A 19648-nucleotide genomic window follows, 5' to 3' on the forward strand; every position below is an offset into this window, starting at 1 on the left:
GATTTTAATAAATTTATTTAAGAAAGAACATTAAATTAAAAAATTAGTGCTCAACCAAACGTTTGGAATAATAATGGTTGTGATTTGTTTATTTAACAGGCATAACACATAACACATAACAATGCAGCACATTTTAATGTTTTTGTCCCATCAAATGTCTCAGCCAAATAAACTAAATTGAAATGATTAAAAATAAACAGTAAACAAATAATAAGATTCCATATTTCTTGAACTGCTTCTGATAAGAAGTTCTATATTTCACCCACAATATTGATTTTTTTAATCTATTTTTTAAATGAGTATTTAAATTAAGGAAATGCTAAATGATATAATGTTTTATATTTATATTATAAAGTTAAACATCATACAGAAACATAGGTTTCCTTCTACCCATTTTAATCCCAATATATGTATACGTGCTGAACATCTATTTTATTAGGGTCTGTTTATACAGTATTCGTGTTAACTATTTATTCATTAAACTTCAGTCATAAAATTCTTTCACACAGGTTCAAATGTTCTGTGAATGGTTTTCAACCACCTTCATGCTGGTTCTGCATATGAATATAACATTTCATTAATATTTCACTGGCTTTAATAATGCAATTTAGGGGTGTAGAAGTCATAACATATTTTTCCATTCATATCTCCCATTGTAGGGAAATTCTCTTCAAAGACTCATGCATAATGTAAGCAACTAAAATGACTGAGATAAAATACTTGGAAGCCTGGCAGTGTTCATGCTCAATCTGTCAGTATCAGTGTGTATTTGTAGCAGGGACTGAAAAAGACATTTCCTGAACTGATTTTCCTTTCAAAGAACAGCCTCATCTACAGCACTTTTACAGCATCGTCTGTCACCTACAGGGACCGTGTTCAGAACATCCTGGCATTTTCCAGGATGATTTCGTTTAACATTGACTCACTTAAATGTCACTGATTCTGAAGGCAGACGAATGAGTTACTGTGACCCCATCCTCAGAGAGAGGGTGTGACTTAAATACTACTAAATTCAGGCAAGACAGAAGGATTTTCAACACATTATCAGTTACATAGAGATGGTTGCATTCACCTAAAGGCCCTTAACTGGGTTCAAATCAGACCAGAGATTGAGGTAAAACGGTTTATATTGTACTAGCACAGTATCATAAGAGTTGTTGCTCTTTTTTATGTTTAAGTTTTAAGTTTTTTTAAATTAAGTCGTGATAACGACAAAACAACTTTCGTTATGTCGAGATCACGAGAAAATTAAGTCGGGATAACGACAAAACAACTCATGTCATGTCGTGATCACGAGAAAATAAGACAGAAAAATTATAATAATGCATGGCCGCTTAGAACTTCCGTATTTAAGTGTCATTGCATAATAACTAAACTTTATAGAGGGTAAACATCCGGGGCCTAATGTTGTGATTTGAACACAATCTATTACATTGCAACAGGAAATGTGAATGGGAATTAATAAAATGGCTTTAATAATGTTAAGTTGAAATACTTTAAATTAATACCTTTTTTTTTTTTTTTGCAATGATAATCTCTACAAAATGTTATGTATGCATGTTTCTATTAATAAGCATCTGGAAGGTCTTGGAACTTCATTGTTCACATTTGCACTTTCATATCTGTGTGCAATCATGTTATAAGAGTAAATTATGTTTTTGGAAATTATTTATTAAGTTGTTCAAAAATACATTAAAAAGGCAAACTGGAGATCTCACTAAAAAGCTAAAAGAGCATGAAACTTTTTGTTGTAATGCAACAGAAAACCAAAAAACAAAGATGACCCTCTGTAGACCCTGCAGGTATGAGTCAAAAGTAAATGAGTTAAAGACAGCACATAGTTTGCCTTTTGGAGTAACCATAAAAAACACATTGGTTTGAAATTAAATTACAGTGATTTAAATATATATATATATTATTAGGCCTTTTATTAGACTATTATTACTGCATGTATATAAAAGGTACAAGAAAAGTATTTTAATTCTTCTTCCTTGATGGTTAAACCACTAATCCACTCATCCTCATTTGTTATGGATGCATAAGCATTAATCACTATTAAAATGATTAATTTATTGCCATCAATAGATTGGTTGTAAGGGTGTCATTGATTCTTCATGTCTGAGGCACTATTTCTGCTCCTCGTGCTGTGTGTATTGCCCTTACATGTTCAAGCTGACCAGACACACAAACATGTTTCACTACTACACGGCTCCTGAAGGCTGCGACCTTTCGCCCAGTTCCGGACTCTCAGTTCAGCGAGTTTACACTGTCACTGTTGACTCCCTCCACACGCCCACCGGAGCCACGCACCCCCGCTCCGCCAATCGCGCGCCTATCACGCACTGATCACGCGTCGGCCTTCACAGCATTGGTCAAGGTCTCACACACATTTGTTTTTTCATTGGTGGCGTGTTGCCACCCGCCATACTGTTGTGAATTTTGTTTTCTTTTTTCTTTGGGGCTTGTTTTACTCAGCTGCTGGTAAAGCCGAACTGAATTCCGGTGCGAGTCGCGTCACTGAACGGGCGGAGCAGCTCCGTGTCTTTTGTTCCGCTCTACTTTTCATTTAGTTATTTTTCATACGTTTTGAGCAGATGTCAACACGTCAGTTTTCTAACATGGAGGAATTATGTGGGGTAAGACCGGGATATTTAATTATACAATATTTACATGTATGTCATGGACGTTATTTTATGATTTATGATTATTGCTGATTGTGTTTAACTGGTATTGGAACTGAAACACATTACGTCAACTCTCACTTAATGTTACATTGTAACTATTTATCTCAGCATCACGAAATGTTACTATGTATCGAAACATTGTGAAGTTCTGTAAACATGCATCTATCACCACCTACGTCTTGAGTTGACTTGCCCTATGAGAATAAACAAAGCTCTTTTGTAGCATACAAACATTCAGTTTCAGTGGGCACAGTTATTCCTGTTAGCCTCATTTAACCCTCAATTCGTCGTCTGCAAGAAAGTAATCATTATGTAACATTTTAATTGTTTTGACGTTATATTTTCATGCGTAGCTATATTTAATTTCATTGCGTTTTTTCTCAACCTCCTTTGTTGTTAATTTATGTGTACATTAGAATTTTATTGTAATATTCATTAGGTATTTGATATTCAGTGCTGTCCAAACCACCCTGATCTGGGATTCTTATTCAAAATGATAAAAAATGCTGAAGAGAAGTTGTCTTTTGAATCCCACTGAATATTCCACCAGTGCATTGTATTACATAAAGAATTGAGGCTGGTTGAGATGACCATACTGCTCACTATATGCAGACTGTACAGAAGTCAATCAAGTGTACAGCACCTTGTTAATAACCCTGCTGTAAATAATAATAATAAAAAAACACATTGATGCTGCTGGCTAATGGTGTTATTTTTCTGAAGAGCAGCGGATGGGAGGGGCTTGCAGTCAGTCAAAGTTTTCCAGCCTCTGGCTGTTCCCGTGTCTGTCAGGGGGTTTCAAGTTTTGCTCACAGCCGTTTCATATGGGCAGCTTGTGAGCACGTCATTGTTTTGGCTTTATTTGGCAGTGGGAGGTGACTTCAGTCTAGTGATAGAGGGTCCCTCCAGAAGGGCTGTGTTAAAAAGGGCTCCTCTGTTAAACTGTCATACTGCTTCTGGATCCATGAATAGATAAAAGACAGAAAGACTCATTCAGATCCACTCAGCAGCTGAGCTGTATGTGTCAAAACAACCAGAGGGCTTACTTTCGCCTGTAACGCATTACGTTACATTAGTTTTTTTGTCGTCTTGTGGTTCTTCTCAGGGAGCTCGGATGGAGGTCTGTGAGGATTTTCTGGAAGTGAGAAAGCACAGTGAGCACTCTTCATGCAGTGTTCTGGAATACAATGATCTTGAGGCTGCTGAAGCTCTGGTCTATATGAGCTTCTGGAGTCAGATGTCTCCAAAACCCAATGCCTTCAAACCTCGCCCTCTCACGCCAGCGTCAGACTCCTGCGATTCTCTCCTGCACCCCGAACCGCTGGAAACCCCGAAGGACTTTATCTCGCTCTCTTCACTGGTAAGTCTTCTTTGGTTGGAATTATCTGCTAGAAGGTAAAATATGTACACTTCAAACTCTGTTTAATTTGTCAACATTCACTCCGGGGAACCTCATGGTCCTCTGGCTCCACATGGTATAGGACAAAGCTCTTATCAGAAGCTGATTTGTTTGCTGAAAACTATGGGAGGGTTATATGACACCCTAGACAGGTGGCAGTCTTGAGATAAGCTACATCTGCAACTGAACTTCAGCACAGGCTCCTTCACTGTGATTACAGAAATCACCTGTGCGATAATAATGCTGAGAGATTAACAGACAAAATAGTACAGCCAGTCATCCATAAAAAAATTCCACAAGGAGATTTAGTTGTTTAGAGAGATTGATTTTTAGTAATTAAATGTCTGATACCGATAAGCCGATAATTGTGGTGGATAGCCGATATTCCTATACTTTTCATATAAAAAAGTAAATTAAATTAAGGATAAAATACTAAAACCAAATTTATAAGAATTTGACATCACAACATTATAATGTACATTATTAAAAATATATATTAATTCTAAATATAAACAGAAAATTTGCATGCACAATTAAATATATAAATCTTATATAAATAATATACATTAGAATGTTTATAATTTGTGAAAATTTAAGTTTGATTTTAGTTTTATTTACTCAATTTTAATATCGGCCATTTATCGGTTATCGGCTGTAACAAAGGTAAAAATCAGCTTACCATTATTGGCCTTTTTAATTGGTGCATCCCTAAAAATCACAATTTAAGAAATTACATTTAACAGTAGTATTAAATTATTAGTGCTTTTAACGATTAACTTTGTGTGAGTGTTAGATCACAGAAAAATATATATAAAAATGTAAAAAGTAATTAATTGCATGCACTATTAAATAAAATTAAATGTGTGCACAATAAAATAAAATACAATTTTGGTCTATATGTCCAATATTATACCAATAAATAAAAAAAAAACTCTAATATTGACTATAATGATATAGTACCAATACATTGTGCTCTGCTTAACTCCAATTGTCTTTTCTCCTTGCAGTGCATGACCCCACCACACAGCCCCAGCTTTACCGACACCTCCAACACCACAATAGTGCCAGCCCCCCCCTCCCCACTGGCTCGGCCCTGTCCCAGCCTCCCCAGTCCGAGATCTGCATGCCCTACCATGGCCTTCATCACACAGATGCCCTCTTCTGGGCACCCCACAGAAAAGACCACACCCCCACCTTGCAGAGCAACCAGTGTAATACGCCACACAGCCGACAGCTCTTTATATCAGAACATTCCACAAGGTGTCCACCCACAAAAGACTGAGAAAGTTCCTTCGTCCCGCCAGCCTGAGACCGAAACCCCAACAGGAGGCATGTGCCAAAACAGCAGCAGACTTCCTTCCAAGTCTGATAAGCCCTCCATTACACTATCTCCTCAGTCGCCGCCCCCAACCACTAGTCCGCCAATCATATGCCAGATGTTCCCGGTGGCCCAACCTGGAGTCATCTCAGCCACGTTTATTCAGAAGCCCAGCCCTGGGGTGAAGTCTATCTTACCACAGCCGCTCCTGATGGGCTCACCAGTGCCTCAGGGGACGGTGATGTTTGTGATGCCGCAGTCACCGGTGTCTTCAGCTCCACAGTGCCAACAGACTGTTATGACCCTAGGCAACACCAAGCTCCTGCCTCTGGCTCCCGCACCTGTATACGTGCCTTCGGGACAGAGCAGCGTCACTCAGGTTGACTTTTCCCGCAGGCGCAACTACGTCTGCAGTTTCCCAGGCTGTCGGAAGACCTATTTCAAAAGTTCTCACCTAAAGGCGCATCTCAGAACCCACACAGGTAAATAATGTTTAGCATATATAAGACTATGTAATGCAATGTTCTAATGTCTAGGTTAAGTAGGTCATCTAACAAGTCTTCTGTCTTCCAGGAGAGAAACCTTTTAGCTGCAACTGGGAAGGATGCGATAAGAAATTTGCTCGATCCGACGAGCTCTCCCGGCATCGGCGAACACACACGGGTGAGAAGAAGTTTGTCTGTCCGGTGTGTGACCGACGGTTTATGCGCAGCGACCACCTCACCAAGCATGCACGGCGACACATGACCACCAAGAAGATCCCATCTTGGCAAACAGAGGTGCGGAACCTCAACAAGATCACCGCAGCCAAGGCCTTGCCCACTGGCACAGCACTACCGGTCAGCATGTTGCTGCCAGCCTCGAACTGACTTTCTTTGAGACTGAACACTGGACTCTCACTGATGTTATGCAGGGACTCACTTTATGAGGGCAAGGCTGCTGATTCTCTCATGGGCAAAACGTGATTATGCACTGGACTCCTGTCTTCTTTGCTGCACATATTTCGCACTCTGCAATGGAACATTTTGTTTACTATTGTGTAAAAGATTTATGCACTCTTTTGCCAAAGTCTTTGTACTATGCTTGTCTTAAAATTTCTTCCTTTTTCTTTGTTTTTGTATACATTTATATATCTAATGGAAATGTATGCTAAACTACACAAAATTGAAAAAAGGAAAATATGTAAAAATGTATATGTGGATAATTATCTACACTGTGACTATCATAATACTTTTATTTAATACCTTTTTATTATTAAACTATGACGATTAAATGTGTTTTTGTCATTTTCTTAAGCACTAAATAGCTTAAATCTGGCAGTAGAAAAATTCAGCAATTCTGTTGTTTTGGGATGGTGTGTTCTGGCTGTAGTTCAGTTCTGCTTCTCGCTGCTCTTGGCTGTAACTGAACTTCCACTCTCACATTGCTGACACACCCATGATGCATCCACTTCCTGTCAGATTCGTGAGGTCCATGACTAGATCTTTTGTCTCATGCATCACCGCTAATTCATATCTCAGCAGCAAGTTGATACAAGTCATTTTGTTTACCGTCAGCACAAATGTCCCAAAGTAATTTAAAAGAAACTCCCTTAAATAAAGACGCATACTAAGAAATTTCAGTTACATGTTTTAAAAGATGTCCTTATTATTTATTCCTTCTCTCACAAGATATAAATATTTAAATATTAAAATATTTATTTTTGTAAGTCACATTTTATGTGTCAGTAATAAGGCCCTGAATCCAGACGAAAAGCTCTATTTATTTGCCAAACACATGCAGTTCCGATGTGGAAAAACAACATATAACGTTAGCAGCGTATGCCTGTTAGTTTTGGAAAGGACACTGTGAAATTACAAAAAACAAAAAAAAAGTTGTTTTTGTGCGTTATTGCTTACCACAGGCAGGACATAAATCGTGTGCTTTCAGGTAATATTAATGTTCCCTCAAGAGATTAAGACCGGATGTCTATAATTGCTCAAACCACTGTCACGTTTTTTAATGGAAAATATGCAGTGGCGCACTCGACTACTGCGTTTAAACGAGGACCAATCAGATTACAAGACAAACTGTGGAAGTGGAAGGCGCGACCAATCAACTTTAAGAACCGTGTCCCACCTCCTGCCTTACTGACCGACTTTCTCCAACCACGAGCATTTAATCATCTGTCCAATAATGCAGCAACAGCGACTCCGTGTGATTAATAGCTTAATGTCATTTTTATTCTTTATCTCAAACGCGTATGAAGGCAATATATATGTATATATCTATACATATATGCTATGCTATATCTGTCTATCTATCTGTCTATCTATCTATCTATCTGTCTGTCTGTCTGTCTATCTATCTATCTATCTAAAATTTAAAAGATAGGCCACATTTACCTTTGTCTTGTTGGGTAATTTGCTTATCACTCAATACAAGAATAACATCAAATATTTTTAGACATAGTGACAATTCAATTCAATACACTTTATTGTCCCCAATGGGGAAATTTGAGACTGTCTTCATGCCGATTTTAGTCTCCATCCTACTAAATTGTCAGAAAGAAAGAAAATACGATATAGACAGCTTTTTTATTTTTAACAGACATTAATTAAATTTAGGAGCCATTTAGTTTTGATGTAGTTGTTATTGCTACTTAAAGGGTCTATCTAAAATGAACCAAATTATTTTAATGAAAGCAACACATCACCAGATTATTTCCAAAGGTAAAATACATAACAGTATATGCATGAGTTTCATAGTGTGCCTTAAAAGAAATTGTATTCAGCAGTTTGGAGACTATTCAATCTGGTGAACATACATCAGGGTAGTTTAGGGCAGTTAAGGGGCCTCCATGGAGCCACTAAAACTGCTGATGTGCATTCCTGTCTTAGACGGGTGGAGGAGTTTGGAAATGTGGTCAGGAAATGGAACTAAATTATCCACTCCATATGTTTTTCTCTCAGGCAAGCTGCTTTACGGAATATTATTCTTTAAAAAATGTCAAAAGCAAAGTATAGCCTATATTTTTTTATTTCCTTCCTATTTTATTAGAATAAATGACAATAAACTGGATAAGGCATATACAATCTCTCAAAGAATAACAGGCTTCTATAGCAGCCTTAATAGCATGGTAAATGAAATCAATAGGCAGGCCTGTATATGTCTTAAAATCAAACATTTCATGCCAAAACATCAGTGGTTAATATAAAAATGATGCATACTTTTTGGTGATTTATCAATAATCCTTCTCATACATATTTTCTCTTTTTCTTTGTAGTCTCAGAAGATCATCGTGGTTGTTAACCAAACTCCCTCTCGATTGTGTTCATGAGGTCCTCTTCTGAAGCATCATACATGATAGGCAAGGCCACAGATGAACCACTACCAATTCCAGAGCCTCTAAATAACAAAAAGAGGATTTTTATGGCTAATAAAGGGATTTTGCTATGCATTAGACATCTAAAATCAAAAGTATTGTAAAATATACAAGTAAAATATGTCAATAGTGCTTTTTCATTTTCAATAGGGATCTAAAGTCATCAAATGATAAAATGCATGTAAGATAAGCTTACATTTGTTAATATTAGTTAACATGAACTAACAGTGACAAATACTTCTAAAGCATTTCTTAATCTTAATGTTAATTCCAAAATGTACTAATGCATTGTTAAAATCAAAAGTTGTGTCTGTTAATATTATTGATTATCAAACATGAACTAACTGATTATTTTTATTTTTATTAACTAACATTGACAAAGATGCTTTATGCGTTAACCGACATTAACTAATAGGACCTTACCGTAAAGTGTTACCACACTATCAATATTAATTTTTATTTTAATTAGCCTCTAAAAATAAAAAGAGAGGATTTCACAGTTAGTACAGGAATGTTCATCTAAAATGAAAACACATCCATTATTGACATCAAAAGTCATCAAATTATAAAATGTATTGTACAATGTAGGCTAATGCATAAATATTTATTTTTCTTTTTAATTAACATTACAGACCAGCATGGCACTGGACACAAGCTAACTTCTTGATGTGTGTCACTAAGTTCAGATCAATAATTGATGGAATACACTTACGAAGCTGTTGCTGTGCTCTCTATGTAGGCACAGTTCAGCAGGTCCTGTGGAGAAATTAAGCCAGGAAATAGATAGGTATTCCTTACTTAAGGGCTTTAATAGTTTCTATTAATAATTTATTGTTGATTCTAGTTTGCTTTGTCATTGGCCGAACGGAAAAAGAAGAAACCATAGCATTTTAATGGGACAACTTTAAAAATGAACAGCAGTCCTACCTTTTCATGAATAGAAGTTGGTATGTTCACTGTGTTCATTTCATTTTTGTCACGTGTGCTGCCACTGTAAGCGTTGTTGCAGTCTTGGCCTTTGGCGTAATAGTAAAGCCCTAAAGACTTCGATCCAAACATTGGCATCTTATAAGAAGTCCTGTTCAGTGATATATCAGTGTTGTCACACTCAGCGAGGATTCTGTCCACTTCCTCTGCGTCCTGCCCCTCACTGTGACAGTCTGCCTGGGCTCTCCTTCTGATGGACACACGCAGATATGAAGCTTTGGTGTTTGAGGGACCAAACAACTGATCTTCATCGCGTCGAATGCCGCTGCTACAGACGGTTTCCTCTGTAACTGACACAGGTGCGACTTTTTTCATTCTGCTTTTTGATATCCCCATCTTTCAGATGAAACATTTCCACGCCATCGTTGTGAAATATGCCAATTTCCACATGCCTACAAGCGCAGACTATTCGAGTAGCTGATAACAAGATAAAATAGACCTTTTAGAAAAAAATAACGCGCAAAATCCGTAAAGTCTTCTTTTTGTATTATTAGATTTAATACTGCATTTGTTGCAAACAGCGACGCAACGAAAAACTACATGGCTCTCTCTCATAATCAGAGAAAAGCACGCGCTGCCAGAGTTGTGGATGACGTCGGCATTCAAATGACCAATCAAAAACTTTGTTTACTAATAACTGCAAGCGTCGCGTCCACCTCTGCCATCTGTAATAATAATACGAGTGAACTGGATCTGTAGTTAGAACAGCTGCATTGCGAGAATGTCTGTTTCTCACAACACACTAAAACATTAAATCAATTAAAACTGTAATACAAGAATGTGGCTTTTATTGAATCAAATGTCAAATATATACAATGCATCAATATCCAACATCATCATAAATAAACACAAATAAACGACAACATATCGTCACCATTTTCTGCTTATGTTTTAAAATGACTCCCTTGATTTATCTTCAGTGTTCAATGTGATGTGAAACATGAATATTATCAGAATCGAAAGTTGCAGTGATATTTGGCAAGTGTACACTATGTAACAATAGATAATAGATATGATCAATTACGTTCTAGATCATTTTAGAACATTTTAGGACTTTATTCAGTATAAGAAGTTTGGGGGGGGGGGGGGATCTTGGCAAAAAAGAACTATAACTTATAAAAAAAAGTCAAATACACTTTTACACTTCTTATTTTATGTAAACTATCACAGTGAATGTAGGATTAATAAAAAATATTAGCTGAACAAATACCTAGCAAATAAACATACATTCTATTTTTTATATATTATGTAAAATGCTAACTAGTAGCTACAGTTTTAAAAGCACATTTTAGACACCATAAAGTCAACGACTGTTTATTCATTAACTACTGCACAGCAGTAGGTTATTTAAATTGCTATTAATTCAGCAGAAAGAAGACAAACTGTACAAACTGCTATTACTTACAAGCATTGTCCTGGGCACTGTGAAAAAGGGGGCACGCTAAATGTTTCCCCCCCTGCCCTTTGAATTTAAGCAACAGATTACATCTTTTCTTTTCATCATTATTGATTAATCAGTCAAACTAATTTGGATTCCTCGCTGTGCCTCAGAAATTCCATGGTTACTGTGTAACAGACCAGCAGTGTAAGCATCCTGTTTGTTGTCATGGTAAGAACATGGCGAGGCATTCTATTTCCTCAGTCATTGTATGGTACAGCGCTCATGGCTCTGCTCTTCACTGGCAGGGCTGCTGGGGGTCTGGGATTTCCTTTTGCCTTTAGATGGGACAGCTGAACCGTGATCGATAATGTGCTGCAGTAGGTCTTTACTCTCGCTAGGTGGCAGGTTGTAGAAGAAGTACTGCGGTGCCATCTGAATGAACCTGTCACAAGCAAACAGCAAAAGAAAACATGATTACAAAGCATGGAAGTACAAACTGTTTAAATGGTTGAAATAAAAAGAGTAAATGGCTTGCTAGCTTCAGAAGGAAATTTTAAATGAAACAAAAGAATTTGATTATAAAAGACTGTAAGCTAAACTAAATTATTGCTGAGACATTATTAATGACTGATCATTTACAATTACAATAGATAGAAATAATTGATAGGTGATAAAAGAGGAAAGGAGAGAAGGAAGATATATATTAAAAAATAGATAAATGTAGAAATTACCATTAATATTTTATATAAACAAAGTATAATAATAATAAGTGCATGTTTTATGCATTTAATTTTTTAGTTGTTTAATTTCTTAGTTGTTTTACTGATTATATTATTTTATGATATTGATGTTTTTTTTTTCACAAACAAAATCTTTATTTTTCATTTCAATTATATACTTTCAAACGATAATAAATTTGTAATTCTAAACAATGCATTTAAAACCTCTAGCAATGTGACATGATTAATAAATCAGACACTTCGAAAGTTTACTTGTCTCTCATGGAAATTCATAACTGTTATACATTGAGGGTTATAAATAAACTGTTATACATTGATGTGAAGAAGTGGCTTTTTCTTAGGAATTCATATGATCTCATTCGTACATTTTTTGTTCAATCTGCTTACTCCCCACTGATGGCTAGGTTTAGGGGTGGACCTTCTTATTTTGATTCTAAAAATCGTATGCTTTTATACAAATCAAATTGTACAAATTCATATAAAATCGGCACCTCATAAAGTAGTTGTTTTATCACAAGATACATTTGCTCTATCACAAGCAGATAAACTACTGCAAAGTACTGTATCTGTTCAGTCAGTATGGAGCTTTTGTCTTTAATTATTCAATCGGAATGAACGGAGCAGAATAATGAAGTCACTTTCTGAAAGAAATACAGCTGGAGATATTTTCATTGTGAGTATTAATTCTGTAGTTTAGTTCTAGACAAAGCAGATGATCCAGTACATACTCATGTGCTGAGATCTGAGAGACGGTTCTGATACAGTTGTTCTCTGACAGCGTGTGCTCATGATACAGAACCCATTCCGGCAAGTTCTTCTTGTGCATCTCACTTCCATAGCCAGACAGCGGGTGGATCTGAGCCACATGTTTATGGGTCAGCATGAAGTAATTCCCTGACCCATCAATGTCCCTCGCCACCTAGAAAACCCCACAGAGATTAAACAATGGAAAATGCATTAGAACAGCACACAGGCAGGGTTTGAGAAACACTGAACACACTAAATTTGTAAACCACTGTGCCGTTTACTAATCTGCCTTCATCACAGACGTTACTGCGCCAATGCAATAATCTGAAAGAGAATTAGTGCACCCATTTCCACTGTTGTGCATTAACACAGTGCACTTTGGAAAGAGATTAATCCTCTTTCTAGTTCAGTTTCAGACAGTCTCTGACCTTTGAACATTCTTTGAGCAAAGCACAACAATATATTACAATTTTTATTTTGTATATGATTTCTATATATCCATACCTGCATGAAGAAGCCAGCTAGTAGGGCACGTTTGATGTTCAAGCTGTTGCTTTTAGAGCCAAATGCAGGTAAAGACACTGGCAGCTCTAGCCGTTTCAGGATTTCTGTTAGCTCAGAGCATATCGCATCCGCTGTCTGAAGAGCAGACAGACTGAAAAAATGGTCTTCACACCATCGTTCCACATTAGAGTCTGAAATACACATGTGAATTCAAATTCAACACTTTATATATTATAATTGATAGATTGTGTTAGTCAGCTACTGTTTACTGTCTTGATAAATTCACAATAATGGCTCTTAATGGATATGCACGTGGATTATAGATTTAGGCGGCTTCAATTAATTGCTTTAATGCACAAAAATCACTCACATGGCCCTTCCTTAGCATATTTGTAAGCATTAAAGATGTTAATAAGGGTGAAGTGGTCTCCCTCTGCATGCTGGAACCTCTGTTGAGACTGTAAGGCCTTCTGTCTCAGTTCCACTGGGGGTGTAAGAAAACTGCTCGGAGCTAAATAAAAAAGAGAAAAAGGTTTATAATCAGTCATACATGTATTTGTAAATATATTTTTAATAATAATTTGGTGTTTTATTTTAATTAATATTTAAATGTATGCTTAAATTGAAAGTACAACAACTGTGAGTTGACATGAGTTCCAAATATAACTGAATGGAGCACAGACATAATGGAAACACAGACACATGGTGGTACAGCTGTTGAGTGGATTGTACTGAGACAGGATTACCTGTTAGCAAGGCAGCGATGGTCAGCACTTCGCTCACACAGTCAAATTCGCAAGACGCAAGCAAAGTCTTAGCCATCTGTGGCTCCAGAGGAAACTCTGACATGATAATTCCAATCTCGGACAGATTTCCGTCATCATCCAAAGCAGCAAGATAGTCAAGTTCCTCTAAAGCTTGCATCAGGCCTTCTGGATCTATCATAATAGTGAAAAAAAATATTTAATATGTTTTAAAATGTGAATAAATGTTTTCCAAGTTTGCTATTAATCTATTCTAGAAAAATAATATACTTTAATATAATAATAATAAAAGTATGTGTGTGTGTCTATATATATATATATATATATATATATATAATAATTTTTTTTTGATTGGCTAATTAAAAAAAAAAAAACTGACCCAGTTTTGCTATTGTTAATTAAAACTAAAACCTATTAAAATGAATGTCAACTGCCTTGACAACTAACTGTAATAAAATAATTTTGAGTTGAAATACTATACTAAAACTGAAATAAAAATTAAATAAAGAAATAAATATTTTTATATAGAAATATAAAAAAACTAATAGTTACAAAAGCACATACCAAACTAAAACTTAAAATAAATTCAAACAAAACTAAAACAATACTCAACTGACCTAAATAAATGAAGTTAATCAACATTATTAAAAATTAATAGTGTGATTGTCTAGTTCATTTCAATAAAATATGAACAAAACATTAACTAAGTCGTTAAATCTATAGGTGATTTTAAAAAACACCAACTAGTATTATTGTTAGAATAAGTCAACTGAGTATCATCTGTTATCTGCAATGCATTTTTCTTATAGAAATGCCTGTTGGCGACAGTGCAGACAGTAAACAGACAACGAACTTTCACTAATTTGCGGCATAACAAAAGCGCCTCACATATTTGCATTATGAGATAAACAAGTTCATCTAGTTCATCCCACCATGATGTTTTCACAGAAATGCTGTTGTCGTAGCTCCACTAATGATGCTGCTCATCTGACTGGTGCGTGTTATGGAAGCAGGTTATCTCTGGAACAATGAACCCAGTCAGAGTGTTGTCGGCTCAGCTAACACACGGCTCACCACCTCTTAATACAGGACAGGCCCATCTGCACCCTTACTGTGAGCCAAGAGAACCTGGCCGATCCCAGCTTTGCTCGGCTATTGTAAACAGCGGATAGTGAACAACTTGTTTGTGTTTAGATGAACTGCTCAGATTCTATGAATAATTTAATGTGATTATCTTCAATATGTGAAAAATACATTCACTGTTTAAAATCAGTGTAGCTACACAGAATACACAATATTTTATGAGTAGTGCAAAAAATCACCTAAATTTACATTGAAGGCGGATCCCAAGCCATATTTACAGACTTACTTGTGGATTATTTTGATTTGGAAGTAACCACATAGCAACTGTATATGTGCCTTAATATAGTGCTGTGTTTTAAGAGACTTGATTGAAATTGAAAGATAATTGATATATCGTATGACTTCACCTGGTCTGTCAATGAAGTCGCAGTGGCTCAGGCCAGCAATTTCCATGCGCTTCAGGAAGAGCACAGTCGAAGTGATGTCAGACTCAAGAATATGAGGGACACTCTCAGCAGGAAGTGATGTGTCCTCTTGATACAAACAGAAACACTTGCCTGCCAAAATAAAACATTTCAGGCATATGATTCAGTGCATGCCAACAATTATAAGAAACTTTAATTTTAAGTAAACATACCATTCAATAGTTTGGGGTTGGTAAGACTTTTTAAATATTTTTGTTTATGTTCACCAAGACTGCATTTGTTTAGTCAAAATTCTGTCAAATTAATACTATTGTGAAATGTTATTAACATTTAAAAGAATGGTTTTCTATTTTAATACAGTATAATTTCTCTATTCTTCAGTGTCACATGATCCTTCAGAAGTCATTACAATTAGCTGATTTGCTGCTCAAGAAACATTTCTAATTATTATCAATGTTGAAAACAGTTATGAAGCTTAATATTTTTGTAGAAAAACATGATAATTTTTTTCTTTGAAAGAACAGCATTTATTTAAAATAAAATAATTTTTTTTTGTAACAGTATGAATGTCTTTGCTGTCACTTTAGATCAATTTAGTGTGTCCTAGCTGAATAAAAGTGTTAATTTCTTTCAAGAAAATAAATCTGAACCCAAATCTTCGAATGTTAATGTGTGTACAGTTTTAGAATTGTTTTTTAAAAGCACAAAGTGCTCACCTGTTGGGCCTGCGAGTTGTTTGCGGCTTTCAGCTTGGCTCTTGCTGATTGGTCGAATAACAATGGAATTGGCTCTGATTCTAGGATTGTACACCTGTCACAATAAAATATCAGTCTTTCATGTCCACCAATCAAAATGTTTACAGTATAAAACACAGAGTTCATAATAAGGACTAGTATCTATAAAGTTCAAAATAAAAACAAAATCACTACATACATATCTTTTTTGCACTCCAGCATCAATCACAAAGCGAATGCTGTGAACAGCCCAGAACAAATCTTCACTGGGGCTGCAGGTGAGGAAGACTCTCCTACTATTACTCTCCTCAGAGAGCACTGAGGGACTGTCTCCTTGCTCAGGGCACAGAGACACAGGCACCAGCTTGCCATGAGACAATGCATGGTTGGCACCCTCTCTCTGCAAAATGGCATGGGCACATTCAATCTCCTTGAAAAAAAAGAAGAGAAAGAGAACTTTCTATTGCCATGGAAATGGGACCATCTTCTGTTCTATGCACAATTCCCTGAAGAAAGGCAGGTTGGCATTTATGTGACATAAAACTAAGGATCCATTAAAATAATAATCTGCCCATTGCCTGGGCTAACAGTAAATTATTAATTTATAAATAATTAGAATTTTTAATATATACAACATATATACAAATACACACAAAAAAATGAAACAATTAAATATATATATATATATATATATATAATTACATAATACATTTAAATGCAAATCAGTATCTATTTAATACATAAAATATTATATATATATATGTAAAGTACTTTATGTCTGTTTACCCACATAAACCACAGGAAATTATATATTTAATTATAATAAAATACCAACTTATAAAAAATATATTTAATGTATTAATAAATTAATGTCAAAATTTACTTTAGAAATAGAAACAATAAATACTCATTAATTATATATAAAAAACAGTATTATATTATATTACATTATAAGGCGGAAAATTTTTTAAATCAAGAGGAGCATTGTTAACTCTTTTTGTATGTAATAATACGTCACTCTTCCTTCAATAAAAATACTACAAATAATTTGTCTTATATTATATTATGCAAAGAATGACATTTATTTGTTCATTAATAAAATGATTTATAAATAATAAATATTTTAAAAATGTCAACAAAATTGAAACTATTACAAAAGTTTAGGACTAGTTGACCTATTAATGTTTAAATGTCTCTTACTTGCTCAGTTGCCAGAAATGTCACAATGTCTCCATGCTTTTGATTCTGATGTATCTCCAGAGCCAGTCTAAGAGCAGAGCAGAGGTAATCCCTCACACCTCCTCTCCCACCACCGTACACCACCTCGCACGGCTGCGGCCCATCCAGCCGGATCTGAGGCACACTTCCATAGTGACGTAGCAGTTTCTCAGCAGAGTGAGGGGCGGTGAGGATGACCAGCCTGAGCTCTGGCCGCGTGAGGAGCACGTCTTTGAGCAGCCCGAGGAGCAGGTCTGTGCTAACGGTGCGTTCCTGGGCCTGATCAATGACCACCACGCCACACTGCTCCAAGAGGGGGTCCGACATCATTTCCCGGAGCAACACATCATCTGTGCAGTATCTGCAAAGCAACAGATGTCACCGCAGGCCTCTTCAAGAGTGCAAATACAAGCAGACGTGACTGGATGATAATTTACTCTGGGAATTTTCTGTGTTTTCATTAAGTCAGACCCTCTCAGCTGTTCTAATCACTGTTCGGCTCTTTTGTTCGCCAGACTGACTTATGGCTGCTCTGAAAGCTCTGATGAAGCATATGGGCAGTAAGGAAACACGGCAGCTGCCATGGAGACCCCCAGACCGAGCCCCCTCAGCCTTTTGTTAGCTTTTATATTGTTTAGATAGACAGGTGCCCCTGAAAAGGAGATGCACGTGCGGTTGTAATGAAGGGGGGAGGGGCAGATTGCAGAATTGAATGAAAAAAATAAAAAAGTCCAGGGAAAATGACCAAAATAATGCTGTGCTGACTTTACATGCCTAGGGATCATATACACACCTCAGTACAGTGTCAGGGGAACAGCAGGTCTGAAGTGGGATGCTGTATCCAACCTCATTGCCGATGTTGACGTCCATCTCATCAGCCACACGGAGGGCCAGTTCCACCGTGCTCTGTTGATGAATCTGAGTGCACACTACCATGCCGTTCTGATACTGCACTGACAGGCAAAACTCTGCACACCACTGAGGGATCTAAATGAAGATTAACACAGAAAACCACATGCTGTAAGGCTATTCAGAAATAAAATACCCACAAATAAGATAGTTTTGCTACTTTCAGTGATAAATGAACTATGAATAGATTGCATCTCTGCATTATACTATGTGATCTTTAATATAAAAGATTGAGATTAATGAAAAAATATTCAATAAATTCCCTCTAAAAGTAACTGAAGTTCATAATTCAGCCCTAATTCATCCTGAACATAGCCGTTTAAAATACCAAATAAAATATTAATATAGCCTATTTATGTAAACGGATATAAAATGAATAAACACACTAGGCTATAACATATAAACTCACCTGAGTGTTTTGTCCAGTTTTAGCTGTGCCAGTAACTATCACAATCTGGCTGCTCATCAAACTGTCCATAAACTCGCTTTTCGCTCCCCACACCGGCAGACCGTGTCTTTCTCTTAATAGTGTGTAATATCTTGAAGAAAAAGGGAGCCCGTCGAACTGATTTAACTCCAGCAGATCATCCGTGTCAATATCTTGAGTTTCGCTGGTTTCAGATAGTTTATCCACATCTGTTGAGAGCTCCATCTCCATCGTTGCCCTCCTAATACGCTTCTCTCTTCAGTTGCACAAATAAATCAAACTGAACAAATCGACCGAATCACGCTCTATTAATTATGTGACATATAACTTATATGGTCTTAAACAGGTTACCTCCTCCAGATGAGTTTTAGGAACCCGCGCTCAGGAGATGCAGATTCTTTGTGTCATCAGTTGTCCCGCTCAGTGAAGTCCGGTTCGTGAACGAATCATTCTTTTGAATCGGATCTTTTTAATGAACCGAGAACCGAAATTGCACTGAATCGGGTCGCTCTCGAGTCATCAACTTCTAGTAAGAGCTTTTGAAGTGTATTAAGGATTTACCAAATGGTTAAAAAGTTAGTTTAATAGCAGAAATGCTAACAACAACAACAACAAAAAATTAATTTGACAGTTTTATCAAGACATGAAACTGAGTTCATTTTAATAAATTATTAAAACATGCAAATGTTTAACCATGGACTGTAAGTTAATTTATAGAATTGTTTGTTGTAAATTCAAGTGTGTTTAGGTTCGTTCTACAGGTTCATGTTTAATCAGCTGAATCATAACTGCAACAAACTGAATGTGGACACATAAATTACAAAAAAAGAAAAAAAAAAGAAAAGAAAGAACGAATAGACTTTATTAATAATCTACATTCAAACGTTCTCAACCAGAGGGCCAGGGCCCACTAGGGGGCCTCAAGATGACTTAAAATGATTAATTTTTTTATTAAGTTAGTTAT

The 19648-nt window shown here is 36.2% G+C and overlaps 3 protein-coding genes across 4 annotated transcripts; 1 reads left to right on the plus strand and 2 right to left on the minus strand.

Annotated features, from left to right (window-relative positions):
- Positions 1-2341: 2341 nt before the first annotated feature.
- LOC306886335 (Krueppel-like factor 11) lies at positions 2342-7021 on the plus strand. The gene is made up of 4 exons (XM_079443374.1): positions 2342-2636; positions 3790-4044; positions 5091-5883; positions 5975-7021. Exons 1-4 carry the CDS (start codon positions 2595-2597, stop codon positions 6268-6270), a joined length of 1386 nt encoding a protein of 461 aa, XP_079299500.1. The 5' UTR covers positions 2342-2594; the 3' UTR covers positions 6271-7021.
- An 832-nt stretch (positions 7022-7853) lies between these two features.
- Positions 7854-10328, minus strand: LOC306886061 (uncharacterized protein). Its single transcript, XM_079442925.1, has 3 exons — positions 9693-10328; positions 9478-9521; positions 7854-8788 (listed from the first exon to the last, which is right to left on the minus strand). Exons 1-3 carry the CDS (start codon positions 10086-10088, stop codon positions 8689-8691), a joined length of 540 nt encoding a protein of 179 aa, XP_079299051.1. The 5' UTR covers positions 10089-10328; the 3' UTR covers positions 7854-8688.
- A 191-nt stretch (positions 10329-10519) lies between these two features.
- LOC306886418 (putative pre-mRNA-splicing factor ATP-dependent RNA helicase DHX32) lies at positions 10520-19116 on the minus strand. Of its 2 annotated transcripts, XM_079443507.1 has the most exons (12): positions 19036-19116; positions 18667-18940; positions 18142-18335; positions 17331-17709; positions 16330-16560; positions 16113-16206; positions 15379-15528; positions 13871-14062; positions 13495-13635; positions 13125-13315; positions 12602-12792; positions 10520-11575 (listed from the first exon to the last, which is right to left on the minus strand). In XM_079443507.1, exons 2-12 carry the CDS (start codon positions 18913-18915, stop codon positions 11395-11397), a joined length of 2193 nt encoding a protein of 730 aa, XP_079299633.1. In that variant the 5' UTR covers positions 18916-18940; positions 19036-19116; the 3' UTR covers positions 10520-11394. The 2 variants fall into 2 exon arrangements, with proteins under 2 accessions (XP_079299633.1, XP_079299634.1); XM_079443508.1 differs by having other exon boundaries at positions 18667-19106.
- Positions 19117-19648: the final 532 nt, after the last annotated feature.

This window comes from Barbus barbus (genome assembly GCF_936440315.1).
Source record: "Barbus barbus genome assembly, chromosome: 20".
Taxonomy (NCBI): Eukaryota; Metazoa; Chordata; class Actinopteri; order Cypriniformes; family Cyprinidae; genus Barbus; species Barbus barbus.

Coding starts and splice junctions, on each gene's coding strand:
- LOC306886335 (XM_079443374.1), top strand. CDS start 2,595: ATGTCAACACGTCAGTTTTCTAACATGGAGGAATTATGTGGG. Junction 2,637..3,789: donor ACATGGAGGAATTATGTGGG/GTAAGACCGGGA, acceptor GGTTCTTCTCAG/GGAGCTCGGATGGAGGTCTG. Junction 4,045..5,090: donor TTATCTCGCTCTCTTCACTG/GTAAGTCTTCTT, acceptor TTCTCCTTGCAG/TGCATGACCCCACCACACAG.
- LOC306886061 (XM_079442925.1), bottom strand. CDS start 10,088: ATGGGGATATCAAAAAGCAGAATGAAAAAAGTCGCACCTGTGTCAGTT. Junction 9,522..9,692: donor CAACTTCTATTCATGAAAAG/GTAGGACTGCTG, acceptor ATTTCTCCACAG/GACCTGCTGAACTGTGCCTA. Junction 8,789..9,477: donor GAGAGCACAGCAACAGCTTC/GTAAGTGTATTC, acceptor TTTGTTATTTAG/AGGCTCTGGAATTGGTAGTG.
- LOC306886418 (XM_079443507.1), bottom strand. CDS start 18,915: ATGGAGATGGAGCTCTCAACAGATGTGGATAAACTATCTGAAACCAGC. Junction 14,063..15,378: donor CGACTTCATTGACAGACCAG/GTGAAGTCATAC, acceptor CTATTATGATAG/ATCCAGAAGGCCTGATGCAA. Junction 13,636..13,870: donor CATCGCTGCCTTGCTAACAG/GTAATCCTGTCT, acceptor TTTTTTATTTAG/CTCCGAGCAGTTTTCTTACA.